Here is a 13,624-nt window from a genome sequence, read left to right on the forward strand (position 1 = left end):
GTTTTTTAAGGAGTGTTTTCTCTTTTATGCAAGCTCCTCTGGTGACTGCTTTCATTGCGTCCCATAGGAGGGGGGTTGTTATGTTGTCTACATCATTTTCTTTGAAGTAATTTTGGAGGGTTTTTGTGAGACTTTCTCTAATTTGTTTGTTTGTGGTTAGGATGGGGTTAAAGGACCATGATGGGGTATTATGTGTTCTCTCTCCTATTCTAATAGTAACTTCTACTGGGGCATGATCTGTGATTTTAATGTTGCCTATGTTTGATGATTCTACCCAAGGGATTAGACTCTGTGTGAGCAGAATGCTGTCCAATCTGGACGTTGTGCCATGCCGTCCAGATTGGAATGTGTGGGTAGTGTCTCCCGGGTTTTGTTCACTCCAAATGTCGTAGAGACCCCTGTCTTTTAGCAGTTTTATTAACTTGTAAGAGTCCCTAGTTATTGGGGGTTTTCCACGAAGGAAAGTTGCCCATGGGGTTGTAGATTGGATGTTTTTTAGGGATATGCCTTTCATATTTAGGTTGAGGTCGCCTCCTAGGATGGCTTCCCCTTCCATGAAGGAGAGAAGTTTGTTCAGTGTCTTCTGGAAGAATTCTAGTTGTTTTGAATTTGGGGCATATATAGAGCCGATTGTCAGTTTAATTTTGCCATCTAGTGTTCCTTTGATGAAAATGAATCTGCCCTTTTTGTCCTTCAGGACTGTTGTGGCTTTGAAGTTTAGGTCTTTATTGAGTATTACAGCTACTCCGCGGGCCTTTCCTGAGCCTTGTGCCACCCATTGTTGACTGAAGCGGGGGTCGCTCAGAAGTTTGTTCCCTTTGGGGGGGTTGTGTACTTCTTGTAGGAAGGTGATGTGTGGTTTCATGGTGTTTATGTATGAGGTAATGCGTTTTCTTTTAATGGGGTTTCCCAACCCCCTCACATTTAGTGTAATCGCTTTTAAGCTAGCCATCACGTCTATCTGTTGTGTAAGGCGATTCCTTGCCAACCCGTCCAGGTTGTCCTGTGTCTCTCACTATGTGTTGTTTACTGAACCATTGGGGTTTCGCTGACCTAGGGTGTGGTGGGTAGGGGGCTAGTGGGGTTAGAGTTGGATTTGGGTTAGAGAGTAGGGAGTAAGTTGTATAGAGTTTCCTATGTGTAGTCTTATAGGTGTTCATTTGGGGTATTTTGGGCCGTCTGGCCCTTGGCCGGTTGGCCCTGGGTCTCAGCTGATATGGAGGGCCGTGTTCAGAGACAGGCCTTCCCCCTTGTCGTTTACGATGGGGGGTGATCAGCGAGACAATGTAAAGCGTCCTTGCGACATGGGTGTCGGGTTTAAGGTTTGGGAACAATGTTGCCAGTATTAATAGCAACATCATTTTTGTGTTAGGGTGTAGGTGTGAGTGTTGGTGCGCTCTCTGGTGCCACCATTGTGCTAATTAGGTAATATCTTTTAGCCTGATCGTAGGTTGGGGTGTGTGGGTTGCATTTGTTATTTTTCCTTGGAGTGGATTCGGGGGGGGGGTGTTGAGGGTGTGTGTTGTGAGTTGTTGGATTATGGGGGATGTGGTTGAGGTTGTTTGGACTGGTGTTGGAGTGGCGGTTTCTGTGGGGATGTGTGGCGGGGGGGGAATGTTGCTGGTGTTAGTTTTGTTCATAGCCTAGGGGGGAGGGGGGAGGGAGGGGGAGTCACCAGTCCTTCAGCTTGCGATGTTTTCCGGCTGCTTCATTTTGCTGTGGTTGTTGTTGCAGTAAGGTCGTTCCTCTGTGCTGTGTTGGTTTCGTCGATCTTGGTCAGGCTTCTTGTGTCGTATGGTCGGCCGGATGGTTTCGTGTGTGATGGTGTTGTCTGGTTGTATTGGCGTGCTTTGTGTTTCTCTTGATTCTTTGCCTTTTTCTTCTTGTTGTTCTGGACTTTCATCCAGCCATTTGCTGTTGTTTCGTTGTCTTGGTCTTGGCTGTCGCTTGGTGGGTCGTCTTGAAGCCATTCCGGTGGGGTGCTGAGTCCGAGGTCCTTCAGTAGTTGCCTGGCTTCCGTTTTGTTGGTAGCTGTGTATTGTTTTGCGTTTTTTGTTGCAATGAGGCGGAAGGGGAAGCCCCATCGGTAATTGATCCCTGTTTCTTGGAGACTTCGGGTGCATGGGCGTAAGGTTTTCCTCCGGTTTAGGGTATCTTGGGACAGATCTTGTAATGCCAGTATGTGGTTGTTTTTATATTGAAGGTTGGTCGAATTTCTAAGGTAGTTCCAAATTTCTTCTTTCTTTTTGTAGCGTGCGAAGCACACGATGATGTCCCTTGGGGGGTCGCCGGGTTTTGGCATGGGTCTTAGAGCTCTGTGCGCCCGCTCCAGGTCATCTATCTCGATTTTCAGGTTTGGCACTGTGTCTTTTAACCAGCTTACTATTAGGTTCGCTGGGCTTTTCTCTTCCGCTTTTTCCGGAAAGTTGCGGAAGCGGATGTTGCAACGTCTGTTCCGATCTTCAAGGTCCGCTTGTTTGATTCTCAGTTCTTCGTTTTCTGTTTCCAATTCGTTCAGTTTCTTTCTTATATGTGTGTTTTCCTCCTGGTGTTGCTCTATTGTCCTTTTTTGTGTTTGGTTTTCATTCTCCAGAGCTACCAGTTTGGATGTTAGTTCGTTGATTTGTGCCTGTAGGGGGGCCACTGTGTCCTCCAGTTGTTTTGTGAACTGTTTTGTTAATTCTTTTGTTATTCTCTCTATCAGTCTTGTTTCCAGGTCCCTCTGATCTTTTTTGGTCATTGGGTGGTTGTCTTCTTGAAGAGGTGTTGCGTTCTCAGCGCTGTGTGCCATTTTCCTGGTTGGTGTTGTCGTGATTTCCCTGGGGTTTTGGTTGGGGTCTGTTTGGTGACTTCTTGGAGTAGAATGTGTTGTGGTTGGAAGTCGTGGTGTTAGGTTGTTGGATTGATCAGGCGTTGATTGGTGGCTATTCAGAGCGTTTGAATTAGGCGGTCATTTATGTGCCGTCTGGGTTGTGTTTTGCAGGCTTCTCTGGAGTTCTCGCGTTCTCCTCAGTGGTGCACCCTCGTGCGTTCAGGGTGTGTGTGTTGGGGTCCAGTTGGGGGTGGGAGGTGGGGTTGAGGATCCACAGCAGGTAGTAAAAGGATTTAAGTTTTGCGGGGTTGCTTTCAGGTAGATTTAAGCAGAACTGTATAGTGTCAGAGGGTGGGAAAGAGGGGGGAGAGGGGGTTTGGGAGGAGGGGGAAAGGGGGGAGGAGGGAAGGATAGGAGACTGGAAAGTAAATGGGAGTTGGAGGGAAGGAGGGGAGTGAGGGGAAAGAGGGGGGGAAGGAAGGAGTGAAAGGGAGAGAGAGAGAGAGAGAGGGAGAGAGGAAGGAAGGAAAGTAGCAGCAGTGATGGTATATTGTATTGGTGGTCTTAAGTTTGGTGTGGGGTAAGGGTTTGCTGGGGGTGTTATTGATGAAAGTGGGGGGTATAGGTATGTAGTTTTAGGGGTTAAGGGGGGAGGGAGCAGGGATTGACAAGCTTAAAGTGAGGTATAAGTTGGGGGCTGAGGCAGAGGCTGGGGTGGAGAACAGTGTATTTGGAACTGTGAGGGATGTGGGTATTAGCAGTAAATTAAAGTAGGGATGACTGCAGCGGCAGTGGTCCTCTTTGTAGCAGAGAGGTGCTGGGATTAGGTATGGGGTGGATTTAAGAGATAAAATAAAATAAAGTGGTCAAACGAGCATGGGGGGCGGGAAATGGGGTGGGTAGGGTAGTGAGAGGGAGATGCGTAAAAAAAAAGAGAGGGGGGTTGGGTATTAGTAACTAGGGGGGGGTTCTGTACGTTAAGGGTGGGAGTGGGGTGTTATTGGTGGTGTAAAGATGCTGGTGGGGGGGGGGAGAAGAGTAAAGGGGGCTTAAAAAATAAGATGGAGATAGAAATATAGGTGATTGATATATGTGTATATATATACACACGCTCACACTCACACTCACACTCACCCGAGATAGAGCCAAAAATGTGGTATAAAAAGCAAAATTATGTGGAGGAGGTGGCTGCAATGGCAGCGCCCCCCTTAAAAAGGGAAATATTCAAAAAGAAAAAAGGAGGAAAAAAAGGGGGGAGGAAAAGAGGAAACAAAAAGGAAGGGGGGAAATTGGGGTGGGAAGGCCTTTCTTGTTTTTATTTTGTTTTCCAAATTAGAAGGACTGGAGAGTGGGGGGGGGGGCTAATAATAACAATAGATATTGAAAAGTGAGAGTAATATAAAAATTGAAGGGATAAAAAAAGATAAAAATAGGAGAAGCAATACAAAACAAAAACAAAGTCAAAAATAAACAGAGGTCTCCTTAGGTGATCCCAAGCAGCGTCAGGAGTCCTCCCTCGTGTTGCCTCTCTCTGGGTCTCGCCCGTTCAGAGCGGCAAGTAGTATATGTATATATGTGGAGAAGAAGAAAAAAAAAGGGGGGGGACTAATAATAATAAAAAAGGAAAAATGGAAAAATTATATATGAAAAAATAGAAAAGTAAAATAATAGCAATAATGATAAGAAATTAAGAGGAAAATTATTTAAAAAATTGCAAAGGCGATGTCTTTTCCAACGGGCCTCGTTGGTGGGGTTGAGAGGCGGGCTTGGGCCTGGTTTTTGCCCACGGCCTTTGTCCTCCTACCTCGCCTCTTCACTCTCGTTAATGGCGGTGGTGGTCCTTCGGCAGGGCTGCTGGGCCAGGCCGCGACGGTGGGGACGGTGGGGTTCTTTCGCCCTCAGCGGGTTCCTTCTCTTTTCTCCCTCTTCTCTCTTCGTCACGGTGGGGGAGAGAACGGCTGCAGCCGCGGCCGCGGCAGCACACCTGGGGCCCTGGCTCTCCCTCTCTCTTGACGCGTTCTCTCTCTCCTCCCTATGTCCGAGGGGGGAGAGAGTGGTGGCGGCAACGGCAGCGCACTCGGGGGCTCTCCCCCGTCACCGGAGCGTCGGCGCTCCGAGGCGCAGGCTTTTGTGCGCTCAGGGGCTCTCCTCCGCCGGAGCGTCGGCGCTCCGCAGTGCAGCCCTCCTTAAGCCGCAGGGCCACGGAGCTTCGGAGCTTCGCGGAGCTTCGCTCCGCCGATGGTCGGATGTCCCTGGCACCGGGGAGGGGTGTCGGCGGCTCTCCGGGTGGTCCTTTGGGACCACTGGGCTCCCGTGCTGCAGCGGCTGCGGTCCCAGTGGCCTTCCGTTGTCCGGGGGCTGCTTTGGCGGTGTTGGCACGCTGGCCGTCTCTAAGAGCTTCGCGCCAGCGTGTCCGCCGCCATCTTACCTCCTCCATTATCATTTCTAAATATTATATTTCACTATTCTAACATTGTCCAAAATCTTATATTTATCCTTTCATTATCTTCTATCCTTTCACAATGTCCTTTACTACTCATATCTACAAAGATTCTTTCATTCCTACTAACATTTTCATTTCTGAACTACTGTCTTTCAAATATTCTGTAAATTTTGTCCCACAGATCTGTTTTGAATCCAGCAGCAACAGTACCTGCAGAGTCATTATATGGAAACTATATATTTCTGTTTTTAGCTTTTGAGCAACTTTTGCATAAGATCCTGATCTAGAATTCATTGAAATCAACAAGAAGTATTTTTGTTGACTTCGATGCCCACTAGGTCAGTCCCCCAGGAAGCACGAATGAAAAGAAACCTTCTGTTCTCTCCTCTTTGTTTTCCTTAAATTGTTCTGCAACTTTTTTGCACTCAATCAGCCAACCTTTCAGAAATTAGTGTATTTTGGCCACGACTGTAGCGGAGACTGTAACAATATGTGCTCTGAAAACACCGGGCACAATGCTTGAATAATTTGTGGTGTCCGAGTCTTGGCACTCATTATTGGTGTTTAATTACTGCTGAAGTTTGGATTCAGAATTAATCTCTCCTGCTCTCACTCTCGCTCCTACTCATGTTTCTGCTTGTGATCAAAGAGGCTGGTTACTTTGTGATGAATCTGGTTTATGCAACTTTTTGATAAATGACTGCAGCCTCCATCCCCTTTGAAGAACCTTTTGGTAACATATAAAGTAGCATATAAAGAGATGATAACAACAGCAAGTTAAGGTTAGCATTGAGGGGAGCCACAGAACTTTGAGTACTGTAGAAATGGCATTTCCGCATGATTCCAAAATATATGCAGTGCCTAACATTGTCCTTTTTACTGCAACATTGTCTCTAAAAACCCTTCTAATATGGCAAACTCAGGTGGTGACTGTCAGCAGCATTGTTGTGAAAACAGGAACACTGAGAAACAAACAGTTATCAGCCAAGAATTTGCAGAAGTACAATTATTATTTGCAGAAGTACAATTTCCCCCCCAGAGTGGCTGGGGGAACCCTGTTAAATAGGCGGGGTATAAATAAATTATTATTGTTGTTATTGTTATTGTTATTAAAAAACATATAAGGGGAGTAATTCCGGCAACAAATGCACATGCTCACCCAGTGAGAACTGAGCATGCTCAGTAGTCATGCAAAGAAGAGTAACCATTGAAAATGAAAAATGAAACACATGAACGAGAAGTTGAATGTCCTGCTTGGAGGGATTGGCTGGCTGGAAGCTTGAACAGGAACATACTTTTTAGGAGGGAGGAGACACTGCCTGATTCTGTTGCAGGTTCTGCATTATTATCTGTCTCCAGCTTGAAGGGTGCTTTCAGATGGGTGTTTATTGCTGCATCAGTTGCTCTGAATGCATGCAAGTTTTTTTTGTTTTGGTGTGTCCACACAATGTTCACATCGAAATGTTAGTCCATATGCTCCCACTAGAGATCTGTTGGCTTTTATTTACTTTGCTGTTTTGAGATAATCACCAAATGGGGGCTGTTCAGGCATCAGCGTGAACCTTTTTTCAGGAACAAAATAAAAAAAATCCTTCCAGTAGCACGTTAGAGACCAACTAAGTTTGTCATTGGTATGAGCTTTCGTGTGCATGCACACTTCTTCAGATACATAAGTGGGCATGCACACGAAAGCTCATACCAATGACAAACTTAGTTGGACTCTAAGGTGCTACTGGAATTAATTTGTTTCGATTACGGCAGACCAACATGGCTACCTACTTGTAACTTTTTTTCAGGAAGAGAAGAGAATGGAGCCATGCACACTGTCCTTACTCCTGATCTTCCTGATCTCACTTGAAGACTGGAGCTTGTGCACATACAACAACTATGCAGGCAGGGCTTTATCCACGCAGCTGGGAAGCCTGCTCTTTCCACTGTTATTTGCCTACAGTTATCTATGCATACATTCCATTGAGCAGAATCTTTTCCAACGTTCAAATGGCCATGGGGAGGTTGGGAGCAGGGACAGCGGATGGGATTGGGGACGTTGAATACTGTATATTTATAAAAAGCACATAGGGTACAAAGGAATGCATATGGAGAGGGCTGAAATCCAATGGCTCTTTATCTTGACAGCCATGCATTCAAGGGCCCTGCATACAAGCTTCTGTGTGTATGGTCAGGGTGCCTTGAGTATGGCAGGCTGAGGGGTGTATAAATAGGAACCAAGTAATGTATGTGCATGTAGGCTCCTTGCAGACATGACCTTTTGAGTACGTGGGGATCAAGGCTGCCTGGAAAGGGCTTCTGTTTTAGTATTTTTATAGCTGTTTTCATTGTGAGCTGAACATGAACACAGCCTTTCTGGAAGAAGTGGGAGGATATAAATTTTAAAAACAAATCATTCTAAGAAAGACTGAGTTCTCCCCTCCCAGCAGCCTAATGCAAGGCTAGCGTGCCTCTTTGCTGCATCAGGGCAGATAAGCCAATGAAAGCCAGAACTGCTACGGTGACTTTAGAGCTGATTATCCATCAAAAAGAGGTCAAGAGAGGAGAAGAATGAAAGGGGAGGGGGTGCCATCCACAGCTTCAACTCACTTAGCTAGTTCATAACGATGCCCTTTATCTCATCCAGTCACAAGTTTTATCATACTGGAGAGAGAAAGGAATTCCTATGATTTTGCATGATAGAAACCCACAGCTTTAAGAATACAAAGGAAGCACAAGAGCTTAGATAGATAGATAGATAGATAGGTAGATGATAGATAGATAGATAGATAGATAGATAGATAGATAGATAGATAGATGATATAGATAGTTGTTTGACACACTTACTGCCAATTTGTTTTCCTACACAGCATGCTCTCCTTGCTAAAATGGGATTTTTGTTCAGCATGAGAAATCCAAATAGTCTCCGTGCTTGAAATTTTCCTGCTCCTCCATGTGATTAAATTTAGGAATTCATGTAGCAGAGCACAATACCGAGGAGAAACAAATGTAAATATATTGCTGCATGGGGAAGATGCCTGAGAAATGGTTGGCAGGCTGCAGGCGTGATAAATGGATCAATAAATTAATAAATGGTCAGCTCATCTAAATTTACAGTTAATTGGCTGGTATTTTATCCTTGCACATTTATTTCGTGTTGAGGCGTATACAGAGGTATTCTCAATATTTCATTTTTATTGGAAGAATGAATAAATACTTCTGCCTGTTCTGTCCTAGGCTCACGCTCTCATGTCTCATGGCTTAACCAAGCATGAGGCATCCAATTTCTCCCCCTCACAAATCAATCGCTCTGGGTCCTCACCACTGTTGGTTTATTATGGGAATGACTCTTCCCTCACTCAGATCCTGTCTGTGGAATTGTCAAGGGTGTTTATCATCATAATCGTGCTTGCCTGTCAGTGAAATTAATGTGAATTTTACCATAAGCTGCAATATCTACAGACCTAGGTTAGGTGTTTACTGTAGAATAGCCAGGCTTTGCTCTCTTGAGCTACACGGTGTCGTCATCACCAGATGCTTGTTCTGTGCTTTCCTCAGAGTTCTTCCATCTCTTTGTTCAGATCACGGAAGATCTGAGTGGTGGGGTTTTTTGGCCTTGCTTTGCTTTGTTTTGCTAAGAGCGCAACAGTAGCACCATCTTCTCGGGTGACAATTGTGTTTCTGCTACTCTTAGGACTTACTTAAAGATATATTATTTTAACATATTTAGTGCAGGAATGGGAAATATGTAGGTCTCCAGATGTTGTGGTACTAGAACTTCCATCCTCCCTGACCATTGGCCATGATGGGTGGTTCTGATGGGATTTCATAAAATCAAAGAATTGTGGAGTTGGGAGGGACAACACCCCCTGCAAGGCTCAAGTCCACGACCCTGAGATTAAGAGTCCCATGTTCTACTAACTGAGCTATAACTGTGGTCCAGCAGCACCTAGAGCTCTACAGGTTCCCAATCCCTGTTGTGTGTTGAAAGGCTTACCCACACCATTTCGGAACATTGGGACACCTTTAGACCTTTTCCAGTGACACCATTTTAGCCACTTATTCTTTTAAGTGATCTTTTAATTTGTGTGCCTGTGCCTTTTACAATATTTGTACATTAAAGGTAAAGGGAACCCTGACCATTAGGTCCAGTCGTGACCGACTCTGGGGTTGCATGCTCATCTCGCATTATTGGCCGAGGGAGCCAGCGTACAGCTTCCAGGTCATGTGGCCAGCATGACAAAGCCACTTATGGCAAACCAGAGCAGCACTTGGAAACGCCGTTTACCTTCCCGCTGTAGCGGTACCTATTTATCTACTTGCACTTCATGCTTTTGATCTGCTAGGTTGGCAGGAGCTGGGACCGAGCCACGGGAGCTCACCCCATCACAGGGATTCGAACCGCCGACCTTCTGATCGGCAAGCCCTAGGCTCAGTGGTTTAACCCACAGCGCCACCTGCGTCCCATTTGTACATTAGTCATTAACTAATTACTACACCTTTTTGGCCTCCTCATAAGGAAATGATCCATGCAACTGCTTACCTCAGGCATTCCTGCCATTGTATTGCAAGTCTCCAGTGTGCAATCAGCTGCCAGGTATAGGTTGGATCTTGTACAGGGGTCACTCCTCATAGGAAGCCGTGGATTACTATTAACATCTTGGCATGCATTTGTAGCAACACCAGAATTCATAGTGTTATGTTTGCTTTTCTTCCTCTTACATGGAGATTATCTCTGTGTAGGAAATTGTTAATGTAAGTCCATTCACCTTCCTTTGCGGGGAGGCGGCTTTGTGGGCGGGTCCTGGGCCTCCCTGGAAAACTGTCCTATTGCCGGCCAGATCATATTTCCACTGCCGATCGAGCCAATGGCAGCGGGAGATAGTGGGCATTCCCCTGGGCACAGGGCCAACCAACCAATTGCTGCCCTTGGCAAACCCAAACCCAGGGTTTTTCCCACTTGGCTAATTGGCACTGCCATTTGGGTTTTCACCTACCTCATAGCAATCATCAGAACTCTGTGAGACAAATAGGCATTGGGTAAGCCTAGTCTGGTTTGGAGAGGAGGTTGTAGCCTCTGCCTGCCCCTCCATGGGTAAGGGTATGCTGTTATGCTGTTAAACGGATCTGGGAGTAGTGGCTCCTGTATGACGCCTAGACGGGGGCTAGGGCCACACCACTCCACCAATGGGAACCGCTTGGGGGACGCCCCGATTTGACGTAGGTCATAGGACACCCCCCCCCACACCGGCTTCACCCTTAGAAACACTCCTAGTGGGCGGGCAGAAGTGACATGCACTGTTGCTTACCACAATGCCTATGGCCTAACCTCACATCTGTAACCAATAAAGTCCTGGCCTTATTTGATCCCAAACCAATATCCTGTGTGGTGTCTACTTATTTACACTTTAGCATCCCAGGTGGTCCTGGGGCCTCATTACACAAGAAGCAGCCCTTAGGCTATCGCTGAGAGTTCATGAGTTCCATTAGCTGATAAAGTTTAAGAATGAAGAGGATGCATCACCTGGGTTGCTTTGTCTTTGTTGTTGCAGACCTTTGGATGTTCTGGGAGAAAAACAGCAGCAGCTGTGGATCCAGTAACAAGAAAGCAAACCAGTAGCCTCTTAGTTGTAGAAGTATCCTGGGCCCTTCCTTACACACATGGCAACACATGATGAATTCACAGCAGGTAAAGATCTTTCTTTCTTTCTTTCTTTCTTTCTTTCTTTCTTTCTTTCTTTCTTTCTTTCTTTCTTTCTTTCTTTCTTTCTTTCCGTATTTGAAACTCTCTGCTAGGTTATCACATATCATGTATCTGGAGAACGCTCTTGCTTAAGATTTGTGTCTGGCTTCATAAATGTGCCAGAATATACCATGAAAATCTCTCCATAAATACTTTTACTGGTTACAATACAGCAGGAATGGGTGACCTGACATGCATTCATTACAATCAGCGCTCTTTCTGTTACGCTGTACTTTCCACCAAATATTGTGCTACTGCTGCCAGGTGTTTAGAGTAGGTGATATAGTTTTTGTGTAACTTACTTAGCATGCAATCTTTTCAGTGTAAAGCAAATGCCAAATGTAAAGGAAATGCCAAAAAATAAAATAAAAATCCTGCCAGGAGGTACACACAATCTCAAGATGATTGGCTTCCATGCAAATTTAGAGGAGCAGAAGGCCACTCACACAATGGGACTTTCTCAATTCCTTCCCAGCTCATGTTGACCTAGAGTCTGAGTGTGTGCTGAACCACTCACAAGGATATAAAATATGCAGTTCAAGGAAACAAAAACAAAAAATGTATTTATCTAAAACCCCTGCCCAAATCAGCCATGTGAAACTAACCCTGAGTATGGAATAGCAGTTTCTTTAGCAAACTCTGGGCATATCCAGACTTGTGCTTGTCCCATGCCTAGAAAGCGTGAGTCTGAGTGGTTTTTTTTGCTTGTCCTGTGCTTTCTAGGCATGGGTCCAAATGGTTCTGCCCTTGCCATGCTGCTTTCCCTGAGAAAACCCACTCTTTAGCGATAAATTGGAGCAAATGTCAATCCGGAGAAAACCCAGTTGATGTTTGCTCTGATTTGGCAGTAAATATGGGGTTTCCTTGGGTCAAAGTTGTGGGGCAAGGGCAAGAGTGGATGAGCCCTCTTCTGTTTATCTACTCTATACAGTGGTACCTCGACTTATGAATGACTTGACAACTGAATTTTTCGACTTACGAATGGGGCAAATGGCCACACGCTTACGAATTTCTCGACATCCAAATGGAAACCGCGGCGGTTTTAGATAGGGTTTTTTTGACATACGAATTTTTAGATGGGGTTGCTTTGACTTACGAATTTTTCCGTTTCCAATGCATTCCTATGGGAAATCGCGTTTCCAATGGCGCTTTTCGACTTATGAATTTTTCGACCTACAAAGGTGCCTTTGGAACGGATTAAATTCGTAAGTCGAGGCACCACTGTACCTGGGTGTATTGTCTAACAAGGACATAGACAGAAACAGGGGGTGGATCTACTATGAAACTGATGAAGCTTAAGCTTCAGGGACCCAAATCCTGGAGGGGCCCCAGAAGCGACTTTAGTCCACATTGTTTAAATTATTTGGGTCTAGTAGACCAAATTTGAGCCACACAACTCAAATTAATTATTTTTTTTGCTGTATATATTTCAACAATTCCAAAGTCTGAGAGTCAGTTAAAGCTTCAGTGCCCCATAAACATACAGTAGGTCCGCCACTAGACAGAAACATTTTTTTTTATTGCACAGTTACAGACATATAGATCCACTACTCTTTTGTTGTACACATTCTTGCAGGGGGAGGATATTGCAAAATGTTGGCATAGTACTGCATGAAGGTGGGACCTTATGGATATATTCTGCTTTTTCAATGGGCTGCAAGTGCTCCATTCCTGCTGGTCATGCAACATTTGTGCTGGCCATTCCTCCTGCATGGTCAGTCTTCCACTGTGTCCCCTTCTGTACCTCTGCTAAAATTAGGCTTGAAATAAGCATTCTGTTGCAGCTAATTTAATAAATTGATGTCTCTCTGTTTGTGTGGTGCCCTGTGCAAACGACAGTTTCTCCATTTTGCAAATGGGCCTTGAGGCCAAAAAGGTTGGTGACCTCTGCACTGCAGTCTGAACTTCAGTGAAACACAGTATTCTTAAAACAGGAGCACTTCCAAGAGGGAAGAGTGTCTGTGCAAGCAACTTAGGAAACAACCGCACATTTGTTGCTTCATAGACTCACTAATCCTTTGAATAGGCTTTTAGACATGGAAGATTAGCAACTGATTGCTCTGGCCCTCCTCTTTCATTTCATTCGTGTTGTTTTTGTTTTTAAAGCCAAGCACCGAGCTCCTGTTGCGATATATTGCGGGAGCATTCCCAAAGCAAAGCCTGGATGCAGGTCGCTGAGAGGAGGGAGCATCGATTCCAATTTGCATCTCTGTGGGAACGGATGGATGACGGCAGATGATGGTTAGGATGGGGAAGACTGGGTGGGATTTGTGACCTAGGGGCCATTCCAGACATCCTTACCAGTGTGCATTCATGATAGTTTGTGTTCATGACGGTATTGGGTCAGCTATATGCAACCTTTCTTTCAGTACTGTTTGCCCCTGTAAGAGTTTCAGGGTGGGCACACTAATTTCCAATTGGTGCATGTCCCATAATGTCTTGCTAAAATCCCGAAACTTTGGACACCACAAAAGTTTTTTTCAGGGTTGTGGGGGTGTTCATTTTGTTTTGGTTGCAGAAGAGTGCTGTAACTTGGTAACCTTGGGGGAGAATTAGGGAACAACTAATAAAACAGAACGATGTATGCACTGTCCTGTCCACTACTGATGCATCATTATTACATCAGAAGGATGTTGCA

The 13,624-nt window shown here is 45.3% G+C and overlaps 1 protein-coding gene across 2 annotated transcripts in view; it reads left to right on the forward strand.

Moving 5' to 3' along the window:
- Nucleotides 1-13,624, forward strand: part of TOGARAM2 (TOG array regulator of axonemal microtubules 2) — a 67,018-nt gene that overhangs the window by 8,170 nt on the left and 45,224 nt on the right. For both annotated transcript variants that reach the window (XM_035110505.3, XM_088666607.1), the window contains exons 2-3: nt 10,796-10,932; nt 13,093-13,227. In XM_035110505.3, coding sequence (XP_034966396.3) covers nt 10,905-10,932; nt 13,093-13,227 — 163 coding nt within the window. In that variant the 5' untranslated portion in view covers nt 10,796-10,904. The remainder of the gene's footprint in view (nt 1-10,795; nt 10,933-13,092; nt 13,228-13,624) is intronic.

The sequence above is a fragment of the Zootoca vivipara genome, chromosome 3, assembly GCF_965207765.1.
Source record: "Zootoca vivipara chromosome 3, rZooViv2.hap1.1, whole genome shotgun sequence".
NCBI lineage: Eukaryota > Metazoa > Chordata > Lepidosauria > Squamata > Lacertidae > Zootoca > Zootoca vivipara.